The sequence below is a fragment of the Mirounga leonina genome, unplaced genomic scaffold, assembly GCF_011800145.1.
Source record: "Mirounga leonina isolate KUSES-001 unplaced genomic scaffold, KU_Mleo_1.0 Mir_82, whole genome shotgun sequence".
Taxonomy (NCBI): Eukaryota; Metazoa; Chordata; class Mammalia; order Carnivora; family Phocidae; genus Mirounga; species Mirounga leonina.
Window position 1 is genome coordinate 45109132 of NW_023270825.1, and position 12402 is coordinate 45121533.

At 36.8% G+C, this 12402-nt stretch overlaps 1 protein-coding gene across 5 annotated transcripts in view; it reads left to right on the forward strand.

Moving 5' to 3' along the window:
• The window catches only part of DDHD1 (DDHD domain containing 1), a 98237-nt gene that overhangs the window by 59159 nt on the left and 26676 nt on the right, over positions 1-12402 (forward strand). For all 5 annotated transcript variants that reach the window (XM_034992785.1, XM_034992786.1, XM_034992787.1 and 2 more), the window contains 2 exons: positions 2465-2571; positions 8652-8758. In XM_034992785.1, coding sequence (XP_034848676.1) covers positions 2465-2571; positions 8652-8758 — 214 coding nt within the window. The remainder of the gene's footprint in view (positions 1-2464; positions 2572-8651; positions 8759-12402) is intronic.

A 12402-nucleotide genomic window follows, 5' to 3' on the forward strand; every position in this document is an offset into this window, starting at 1 on the left:
TGCTTGTGTTCCCTCTCTCGCTGTGTCTCTCTCTGTCAAATAAATAAAATCTTAAAAAAAAAAAATTAGGGGCACCTGGGTGGCTCAGTCGTTAAGCGTCTGCCTTCGGCTCAGGTCATGATCCCAGGGTCCTGGGATCGAGCCACGCATCGGGCTCCCTGCTCCGCGGGAAGCCTGCTTCTCCCTCTCCCACTCCCCCTGCTTGTGCACACACACACTCTCTCTCTGACAAATAAATAAATAAAATCTTAAAAAAAAAAAAAAAAGAAACACTTCAAATAAGTTTTAAGTGTATGAGTTAGTAAAGATGTCAAAAAATATACAAGCTAAGAACTCAGTATTTTGAAAATTGTTAATAAAAGGGAAGAATTAACCATTCATTTTGCCTTTTCTCAGTTCATAAACTATTTGGTTGTACTACAAAGCAGCCAAATATTTGATGTGAGGAAATTTCTCTTTCTAGAAGTATAAGCTTTATAAAGAAATAAGGCGTAATGGAACCATAATAAATTAATCTATTTTTTTTTAAGATTTTATTTATTTATTTGAGAGAGAGAATGAGATAGAGCGAGCATGAGAGGGGGGAGGGTCAGAGGGAGAAGCAGACTCCCTGCCGAGCAGGGAGCCCGATGCGGGATTCGATCCCAGGACTCCAGGATCATGACCTGAGCCGAAGGCAGTCGCTTAACCAACTGAGCCACCCAGGCGCCCTAAATTAATCAATCTAAGTAATGATCGTCGTAACTCCTAGTGTGACCAAAAAGAGACCACCACATTTGTATGCACCCATGGAGTAGTAGTCTTGCCAAAACAACAGAACTTGAATCTGATCAAGCCCCTATATCTCACTAACAAATTACAGGAAATAGAGAACAAAGAACATGTTAAACAATACCACGGGGTTGCAGTCATTAAAAACCAGACTCTCAGGAACTCTACAGGACAAAAATAAATTATAAAACAAAACCAAAAAAAAAAAAGGTGAGGGGAACTGATAGATTAAAAGACACGGGATGCCTGGGTGGCTCAGTTGGTTAAGGCTCAGGTCATAATCTCAGGGTCCTGGGATCAAGCCCTGCATCGGGCTCCCTGCTCGGCTGGAGCCTGCTTCTCCCTCTGCCCCTGCCGCTCCTGCTGCTTGTTCTCTCTTTCTCTCTCTGTCTCTCTGACAAATAAATAAAATCTTAAAAAAAAAAAGACGCATAAGAGACATACCTACCAACTACAGTGCACGGACTATACAGTCCCCCACCTTATCTGCAGTTTCACTCTCTGTGATGTCAGTTATCTAGTGTCATCTGCATCTGGAAGCAGGTGATAGTAGCCTAACACTACATCACCATGCCTGTGTCATTCCCCTCACTTCATCTCACCGCACAGACATTTTATCATCTCATGTCATCACAAGAAGAAGGAGGAGTACAGTGCAATAAGATTTAGAGAGAGAGACCACATTCATACAACTTTCATTACATTATATTGTTATAATTGTTCTATTTTATTATTAGTTATTGTTATTAAGCTCTCAATGTGCCTAATTTATAAATTAAACTTTATCATAGGTGTGTATGTATAGGAAAAAACAGTACATGTAGGGTTCAGTACTGTCTGCAGTTTCAAGTATCCACTAGGGGTCTTGGAATGTGTCCCCACATATAAAGGGGAGGATTATTGTATTTGGAGCTCAATTCAGACAAGTGTAAATATATATTTTATGTTAGAAAATAACATTTCTAGTCTAACTGGGAAAATGGGACCACTGAACTACATCTTTGCTGAAATTAAAAAATTGTTAAAAGTTTTGGTATGATAATAGTACTAAATAGGTTATGTTTTCCTTATATTTTAGAAATAGCTACTAAACAATTTACAGATGAAATGATGTGATGTCTGGGATTTGCTTTAAAATATTATGGGGGAAGGGTGTTACTATAAAGGGTTAGTATGAGGGAATTTTGGGGGGATGATAGAACTAGTTTGTATCTTAATTGTGGTGGTGCTAACCACAAATCTCTACAACTGACACCAAAAGGGAAAAGATGTCAAAAAAGCTTAATTTTAAAAATAAAATTTAAAAATTCATATTATGGAGAGAATGAGTGGAGGAATAGATGAAATAAGACAGGCCATGACTTGCTAATATTTGGAACAGAGTGATGGCAGAAGAGGTGGGGATTTCGTTGTCCTACTCTCTCTACTAAAAATATATACATATAATTATTTAGAATATAATGTGAAAGTTTGTAATATATGAAATCATAGATGACAAATTTAGGGAAATAGCTTTGAAATTAAGGTTTCCTAGTATTGTGAACTATTGCATAGTGTAACGATGACTGAAACATTATAGGATGAAGTTAGAAGCAAGTGGAAGTGGTATGATTAAAGACATTTTATACCGTATAAGTACATATGAGAAATTACTCTGATAATGTTTTGTTTTTATTTTGTTTTTTTTTTTTAGGATGAGAGAAGCTGCAAGAAAAATAGAAGAAAGGCATTTTTCCAACCACGCAACACATGTTGAATTTCTGCCTGTTGAGTGGCGGTCAAAACTTACTCTTGATGGAGGTATAGTTTGTTTAAAAATTAAGTGATTTAGTCAGTGGAAACAAGGTGTTGCTCGTTGGGAACAAAGTGTCTTTCATTTAGTTGTCTTGAGGTATAGTCACTCTTTGTTCTAGATAATTTAAGAAAATCCACTGATTTTTATTTTTTTATCTCTTTTTTTATTAACATATAATGTATTATTTGTTTCAGGGGTACAGGTCTGTGATTGATTCTTAAAATAATTATATTGACATATGTTGATTTGGATCACCATATAGATTTCACAGATAGCCCAGTTTTTATGCATGCCTTCTGTGGACTAGGGGGTGGGGCAGGGGGAATGGGGAGCATGTGGAGGGAACAAAATAAAGTTTTTGACAGAAAGTGATTTGTTGACAACTTTAAAAATATTTGTTGTCCACAATTCCATATGAGCTTACATTTTCTTTCTAATAATTTTCTTTTCCTATATTTGGAAGATAAAATCTCAGGTTTTTTGTTTTCTTTTGTTCCTGCATTCCCTGGGCTGGTAAATTATAATCTAGCATAGAGAAATTATACAATATATTTGTTTAAATAAAATCATTTTTGTTTGCTTCCTTAAAGAGTTATGAGCTAAAATATGCACAAAGCTGTGACCTTTTAATATTTAAACCATTAGGATGGCATGTTTCAGTTGATGATTTGCATAATCTGGAAAGTGAAAGAGTTTTAGACATATCAGCTGCTGTTTGTGGAGCTTTGACTGTGTGCCTGGCACTCCATAGTTCATTTTGCATGGAGTTTCTCATTTAATTTTCTCATATAGCTATGAAATATACCTACTTTGTTTTCTCTATTTTACTGATAAGGAAACTGAAACTCAGTGAAAGGTGAATGAATTTAACTAAGAATGGCAGGAATCTAGATCTGTATGATACCAGAGCCCTTATTCATCACATCACTAACCTGCCTCCCTGGATGATTTCCAAGGATTCTTACAAGTCTGTGGTTCTATCTCATAGTCAGTTAGCAATGTCAGTTATAGCTTATAAACCAAAATGGTATCCAAAGTTGTAACGAATTTAAAAAAAAAAAAAATACTAGTGATCAGAGAAGACTTCAACAGCAGGAGCTCATACATAAGGTTCTAGTGTAATTAACACTATCTTTTGGGCTTTTCCCATTTACCCAGATAAATTTCTGAGGCTGCTCAGGAATGTACACAGTATGGATGAGTTAACATTTAATAAAACTGAATCTGTAATTTTCCATTAGGTTTAAACTACTGTGATAGATTCTCAAAGGCATTATGCTGAGTGAGAGAAACTAAAGGAAAAACACCACTGTTTCTATTCTCAACACTTCTGATACCAAAGGTATGGAGGTTTTTCCCCATACCAGCTATTTCTCCAATTCTGGGATCCTGGAATTTAACTCAATTCTGCCACAAACTCCCCAGAGAGAGTGCAGTCAGATTCAGGACTCAGTCCCACAAGACTGCCCCCTACTTCAGATGCCATCACACATTCCAGATTGTCACTTATACATCTGACTGACTGGCTATAAATTGGGGAAGGGGGATCCCGTGACCCTATCCTAAGGTTCAATAATTGACCAGATTCACAAAATGACTCACAAAACTCAGGGAAGCATTTACTTACATTCACTAGTTTAAAACACATTTACTGATTTGAAAGGGTGTTAGAAAGGATACAGTAAAAAGCCAGATAAAGAGCTATGTAGGGCAAGGTATAGGGAAGGGGTGCGGTGATTTCATATCCTGTCCAAGTGTACCACACACACGTGTGTGCCAGTCTGGAGGCTCCCCAGACCCTGTTGTTATTTAAGAGTTTTTACGGAGGTTCCATTCTGTAGGGATAATTAAATCATTGGCAATTGACCTCAGTCTCAAGCCCCTCTCCTTTACGGATGTCAGGGATGGGGCAGAAAGTTCAACCCTCCAATCACATGGTTGGTTCCTATGGCAGTCAGTTCCCATCCTCAAGAGTCACCTTATTAGGGTAAACTCAGGTGTGGTTGAAAGAGGCTTATATGAATAATAAAAGACATTTCTTTCACACTATCACTCAGGAAATTATAAGGGTTTTAGGAACCCTGTGCCAAGAACCAGGGACAAAGACCAAACATGTGTTTCTTATTACAGTTGGCCCTTGAATAATTGGGGGGGGCGGGGTTAGGGGCACTGACCAACCTCCCACGCAGTCAAAATTTGTGTATAACTTCTAACTTTTCAAAATCTTAATTACTGGTAGCCTACTGTTGACCAGAGTCTTACTGATAACATAGTCAGTTAACACATGTTTTATGTTATGTGTTTATATACTGTATTCTTATAATAAAGTAAGCTAGAGAAAGTGTTATTTAGGAAATTATAAGGAAGAGAAAATGCATTTACAGTACTGTACTGTATTTACCAAAAAAAAATCCATGTATGAGTGGACCCTCACTGTTCAAACCCTTGTTGTACAGAGGTCAGCTGTATATCACAGTATTACAGAAGCCAGTCTCAAAGGCTGCATAACATGTGCTTCCATTTATATGACATACTGGAAGAGGCAAAACTATAGGGACAGAGAACTGATTAGTGGTTACAGGGTTTAAGGGAGGGTTTAAATTTAAAAGGGAATTTTTTAGGGTGATGGAACAGTTCTGTATCCTGATTATCATGGTAGTTAGCAAAAGCATATATGCATTAAAACTCAAATGTCAATTTTACTGTTTGTAAATTCAAAAACATTGATTAAGAGTATTTACCCTCATTTACCGTTACTGTCCTCATTGGTATTGAAGGACTAAAATCATTTCCTTCAAATTAGGAAGAAGCTAAGGATGTCTACTCCTATAACAGATACTCAATTTGAAAGCTTAACCAGTATAATGAGATAAGGAAAAGAAATAATAGCTTTAAGGGATGGAAAAGATATGTTTTCATTTGCAGGTCTGATGGTTGTCTACACAGAATATACAAAAGAATCTAAGGAAAAATTATTAGAATTAATAAGATAGTTTACAGTGTTGTGAAATAAAAGATCTGTATGCAAAAATAACTGCATTTCTATATGCCAGCACAAACTGTTCAAAATAGCATAAAAATACAAGGTTCCTAGAAATCTAATAAAATACGTATATTTATATTAAAATGAAAAAACAAAATATTAAATATAACTTTTAAATATATACAAAGATCATTTTTGTAGATTGGATGGTTCAATATCCTAGAAGTATTAATTCTCCCAAACTGATCTATAGATTCCACACAATTCCAATCAAAATCCCAATAGAGTTTCATAAAACTTACCAAACTGATCCCAAAATTATTGTAGAAAGATCAGAGGCCCAAAAATGGCCAAGAATCAGAACAAGAGGGTGAAGAGGGTGTCATGTCCTGGTAGATAACTGGACCGTTTTTTAATTTTTGTATTTAAGACAATTTAGATTGGCACGAGGATAGTCAAACAGATCAGTACACCAGACTAGAGACCCCTCAAACAGATTTATGCTTAATTTGGAAACCTGGTGTATGACAGAGCCGGCATTACAGATCGCGGGTGAAAGGATGGCCTGTTCCATAAATGGGCCTTGTGCTGGGGGGGGGGGGGGAACGGGGCGGAGGTGGTGAGAATGATTCCTACCTTACATTCCAGAAGATCAAACACATAAGCCAGGACTTTAAAACATATTAGAAAAAAAATATGGCACAAAAACACAACTATAAAGTAACATTGGTAAGTCTGATTAGATTGAAATTAAGAACTTCTTTTTCTTAATAGACAACATAAAAAATGAAAGACAAGCTACAAACGGAAAAGATGTTGCAACAGAACAACAGATATAACCACCAAAGCTTTAATATCCAGAATAAAGAACAGGAAACTTAAATGGAGCTAGCTAGGCAGCACATACATACACATATGTATATATATATATAGGGGTGTGTGTGTTATATTTTTTAATTATATATTTTCATATATAAAATGTACATCTCTCTAGTAATCAAAGAGATGCAGGTTAAAACCACAATGAAATATCTTCTAGCCTTCAGGCAAAAATTTAAGAAAGTGACAATACCAAATGTTGGTGAGGATGTACAGCATTGACAATTCTCATTGACTATTGGTAGGAATGTGAATTGGTACAATCTATTTGGAAGATGGTTTGACATATTCATATAAAGTTGAGTATGCATGTGCCCTATGACACAGCAGTTTCACTCCTAGATGTATATACCCTAAAGAAACTCCTATACATATGCACCAGGAGACATGTACAACAGTGTTATTAGGAGCATAGTTTATATTAGCAAAAAACTAAAAACAACCCAAATGTCTTTCAAAGGAAAATGGGTGCATTGTTAGATATGTGTGAAATCCTATACAGCAGTGAAAATGAGTGGATTACAGCTATATGAATCTCAGAAGCACGCTATTGGGGGTGAAATAATTCGATTTACATAGTGTTGAGAAACAGACAAAATGAAATAAAATAGGCTCTGGCACATAGTAAATGTTATAGTATTGGCTAAAGTTATTAATATTAATGAACATGTAACAAATCTATAAATCTATAAAGCAAGAGTGTAATACCAGCTTCTTACGGGTGGTTACTTAGGGAGAGCCATGTGATCATTTAGGGATATACTGTGGTTTCAGAGATACTGGCAATATCTTTTTTTTTTTTTTAAGATTTATTTATTTATTTATTTATTTGACAGAGACACAGCGAGAGAGGGAACACAAGCAGAGGGGGTGGAAGAGGGAGAAGCAGGCCTCCCACCGAGCAGGGAGCCCGATGCGGGGCTCGATCCCAGGACCCTGGGATCATGACCTGAGCCAAAGGCAGATGCTTAATGACTGAGCCACCCAGGCGCCCCGATACTGGCAATATTCTTAAGCTAGGTGGCAGAAACATGTTTTCCCGTATATAAATTATTCTTTCAAATGCACATACATATCAAATATCTTCTTTGTATGTATGTGTGTTTTCCAGTAAAAACTTTTTTTTGGAAATGCATTAAAATGGCATTGAAACTCTTTGTATCAGCATAGTAGTCACATCTTTCACTTTTACAATTTAAAAATGGGTTGTGCTACCCATATCCTTTACATCTTTGAAAAGACTTCTAGCTTTGCTTGAATCATTGTGGTCCAGTCATTATTAGATTGTATTAAAGTAAGGAATAAATAAATTAAATAATAAATTAAAGTAGGGAATAAATAAAACCAAACCAATTCAGTGAAAAACTCAAGAACTGCACTAGACTAAAAATATAAGCCTTCTCCTGCCTAACTTGTTCTTCCATATTATGATATTAATCCAGGTATAGGGCTTCTTTATATTTCTGTGAGAAATGCAAAGTTTCCTGTATCTCTGATCATTAGGCATTTCAGAGAACAAGCTTCCCAAGATAGATTTTCCATGGGTTAGCTGTAACTCAGGAATGCTAAATTGTTTGCAGTGCAGTGTAAGTGACTTTCTTTTTTCAAAAGCAAATTATATCAATTTATCTTGTTTACTGAAGAGGACCTTTGCTGATTTGCCTTTGTGCATATTTGTAATTTGGCAGCTTTTGCCCATAGGATCTTGGGTTCACTAGAGAGATGTATGTAAAGCATAGGGAAACTTTAATTTGTTGCCGGTTTGTCACCAGTGGTGGTGGGCATTCCACATGGATATTGCCAGGCCCAAGGTACAGAGACCAAAGAAGAAGAGAAAGGAAACAGAAAAAGTACAGGAAGAGTGAGGTCGTGTCCCTTAACACTTGTTCCAAGAACCAAGATGTCCTGGTTTTGCTCTGGGTACCCCTGAATGTCATGCAAAAGCCAGTACATAAGAAAAAAATGGTAAATCTTTATAGCTTTGATAATGGCTTTCATCCTTAATGTTCCTTTTCTTCCCGTGTCCCCTTTTAGTCTTTTACTGTTTTGGGTTTTTTTCAACATTTTGCAAGAAGGGAAAGTTCATTAGATCCAAAGCCACTCTTGAACTTTCAAACATGGACTTGAAGACCTGTTGTTTCAAAGAATGTAATTTTTTTTGCAATTTATTTTTTCCCTAAAACAAAGATCTTCTGTAAGTTTAATTTTTTTTTAAATTTGTAGACACTGTCGATTCCATTACTCCTGACAAAGTACGAGGTTTAAGGGATATGCTGAACAGCAGTGCAATGGACATAATGTATTATACTAGCCCACTTTATAGAGATGAAGTAAGTATCATGATTATCTTGTTGCTGTTGGGTATTTTTTAGAGTGATAGCATATGTGTCCTGAATTTTAAATTTTTATGCACTTTTTTTTAATAAGCAAATGAGAATTTGCAGGAATCCGTTAACCTATAAATAGCCTGTGTTTAATGGTAAATTTGGTTATCTTCAAACTATACTTGGAAAACCCTTAATAAAATGGATAACCTTGGAAGTCAGAGATTGGTTAGAAAACAACCAGTTTTTGTAAATGTGATTAATTTTATCTACAATTATTGTCCTCACAAAAAAGTTTTAGACACTTAAGAAATTTCCTTCAAGTTTTTTGATTGTAATAGACTTGCATTTATTGTGTCATTTCTGTAGTGAATTCGTATGGTTCTTAAATTGTAATGTTGCTGATGCATCACAAAAATAACCCTGGGGGGAGTGGGTAAGGGTAAAAGTTTATTCAGAGGGATGAGAGACTCTCCACTGAATGCATTTTGTCACTTTATTGGTAAGAGAAAAAATTCTGTTTCATAGGAATAACCTTGTTAATTACCTAGCATATGTTAGCTTATCTAATCCTCTCATAAAAACCCAGTGAGGTAGATATAATTAGTATCCTCATTCGAAAGATGAAGAAACTGGTACAAGGAGTAGTTACCTACCAGTAGAGCTGCTCTGTGGGGCTCCAAGCCAGTTCATTTCTTGATTCTGTTCATTCAAAGTCATCCCTGATTTCACTCAGGATATCCCTTGCATATCTACAGAAGTATGTTAGGTTAATTGCCACAGAACTTCCTTCTCTTTGGACTGCGATCCCCTCAGGATTTTTCACCATTCCTCTTTCTATATCCCCTCATTGTTGTATCCCAGTATGGGATAAAGTCTGCCTTGATCTGCTTGATAACAGTAAAAGAAAGTACAATAAACAGTAAAAACAGTAAAAAGAAACTATAGTGGACTTCATTCTAACCCAAAAAGGAAGGCCTGGTTCATGAAGTAGAATACTAATAATTTACATGTTCATATCCATTGTTGGATATGCCCTAAAGGTTAGGAAATTGTGAACTATAGTATTGCAAGTGAAACCAGTAAGGGGGGAAAAAAAGGAGAGAATGGCTGAGAGCATATAACATACACACACACACACACACACTCATAAACCATAAGTATACCTTATACACACACAACAGGTATATGGTTGGTAGGTTTCCTAAGAAGGTATCCTGAATGGTTTTTTTTTCTTTTCTTTTTTTTTTAAAGATTTTATTTATTTATTTGAGAGAGAGAGAATGAGAGACAGAGAGCATGAGAGGGAGGAGGGTCAGAGGGAGAAGCAGACTCCCTGCCAAGCAGGGAGCCCGATGCGGAACTTGATCCCGGGACTCCAGCCAGGATCATGACCTGAGCCAAAGGCAGTCGCTTAACCAACTGAGCCACCCAGGCGCCCGGTATCCTGAATGTTTAAGGGTAAAATGTACTGAGACATGTCCCCCAAAACTAATATTAAGAGCTGTTTAAAAAAAAGTTTTAAGTTGACATTAATAACAGGAAAAACTAGAAAAAGTGTCAGATTCAAAGCTCTGACCATTGGTTAGTGATGACTGAGAAAGTGGTCACTTTCTATTTTACTCTCTTATATCTCCAAAAATAGTTATCTTCCGAATGGAATTGAATAAAACAGATACCCAGTAGAAAGAGGGAACTGATAGCTAAGATAAATGAAATAGAGAACACCCAGAGTGGTTTTTTTTTTTTAAAGATTTTATTCATTTATTTGAAAGAGAGAACGCGTGCTCCTGCAGGGGCTGGGATGCAGAGGGAGAGGGAAAAGCAGGCTCCCCAGGTCCCCACTGAGCAGGGAGCCCAATGCAGCCATCCCAGGACCCTGAGATCATAACCTGGACCGAAGTCAGACGCTTAACCAACTGAACCACCCAGGTGCCCCAAGAACACCCAGCATTTTAAATTAGTTTGTCTTTTAATCCAGTTGAATTTTGTGGAAAAGCACCAGAGAACTTGTGGTTGAGATTCATCATCAGTTTTGAGCACTGTTTCCCAGTTTCCCAGACATCCTTAACTAGAACAATTACTTGGGGTACTCCATAAAAATACAGGGAAAAAAAAAACCAGTCTCGTGGGGGTTATTGGAATTAAAGGTATAAATGTGAATTCATGATTTTTAAAATACGTGGATGTGTATAGATATCTATATATTCAAGTGTGTATGTATATATATATACTTGCATGTATTTCCCACCTGTGTGCATTGAAAGGTCCAAGAAGCGAGGATACCCCAATCTAATGAGCACACCTAGCACCCAGATCTTTGCCTCCAGTACTATTATTACCTTCTAAGAAGAACTGAGGTTCCTTAGGAAAATGGCTGATTCCAGGCCTGGAGTAGGGTAGGAACAACTTGTCATGACAGAAAGTAGGAAAATCCTTGAAAGAATGATGGGGCAGATCCCACTGGCCAAATATGGAACAATTTGAGCACCAAAATAATCAAGTAATTATTATTACTTATTATAAGGAATTGGTAATAGTAATTTTAATATAGAATTATAATAAGGATAATATAATAAGGAGTTATAAAACCACTAAAAAATTCATGATCCGTGTTGATTACAAATAGATAAACAAATGGGGGAGAAAGCTTCTTTGCCCACAGTAAATGCAAAGGGCTTTCTGAAAAATGTGGAGGGAATGCTGGAGGAAAATACTCATTTTGCCGCTGTCGTGGTAGGATCAGGTAAAAGAGGCTTGGGCAAGATTAGTCAATGGATGCTTAATTGAGGGCATTATTTTGATGAGGAACAAGATATTTGCATAGTCTTAAAAGTATATCCTCACTGCTTATTAGTTAAAAAAAGGAACAGGTATAGAGTGGAGAAATTAGGCAACACCTTTACTGGGTGTTATGAGGGACAGTCAGAGGACACAGCATCGTTTATGCAGTACTCCAGTCATTAGGAAACATCAAGCAAACCTAGAATGAGGATGTTCCAATAAAGTGAGACTGGGACTGTGTTCTTTTAAAATGTAAATCTTGGGGCGCCTGGGTGGCTCAGTCGTTAAGCGTCTGCCTTCGGCTCAGGTCATGATCCCAGGGTCCTGGGATCGAGCCCCACATCGGGCTCCTTGCTCAGCGGGAAGCCTGCTTCTCCCTCTCCCACTCCCCCTGCTGTGTTCCCTCTCTCACTGTCTCTCTCTGTCAAATAAATAAAATCTTTAAAAAAAAAAAAAAATGTAAATCTTGTGAAAGACGAAGAATGGCTGTGGAGAATATTCCAGATTAAAGGAGGCTAAAGAGACAGAATAGCTCAATACAACATCATATCCTAGACCATAACTTGTACTGGATGGGGGGAAATGCTACAAAGAATGTTATTAAATCATCTGACAAAATGTGGATGGTAGATCAGATTAGATGAAATGTTATATCAAAGTAAATTTATGAAGTTGATTACTACACTTTGAGTATGGAAGAGAATATTCCTAGTCTTAGGAAATATACACTGGAGTATTTAGGGGGTAAAGGACGATGACGTATGTAATATATCCTCAAATGGTTCACAAAAAAATGTACATGGGTGTGTGTACTACAGAAACAGGATAAAATGCTAACAGTAGATAAACCTTTGGTAAAGGATATA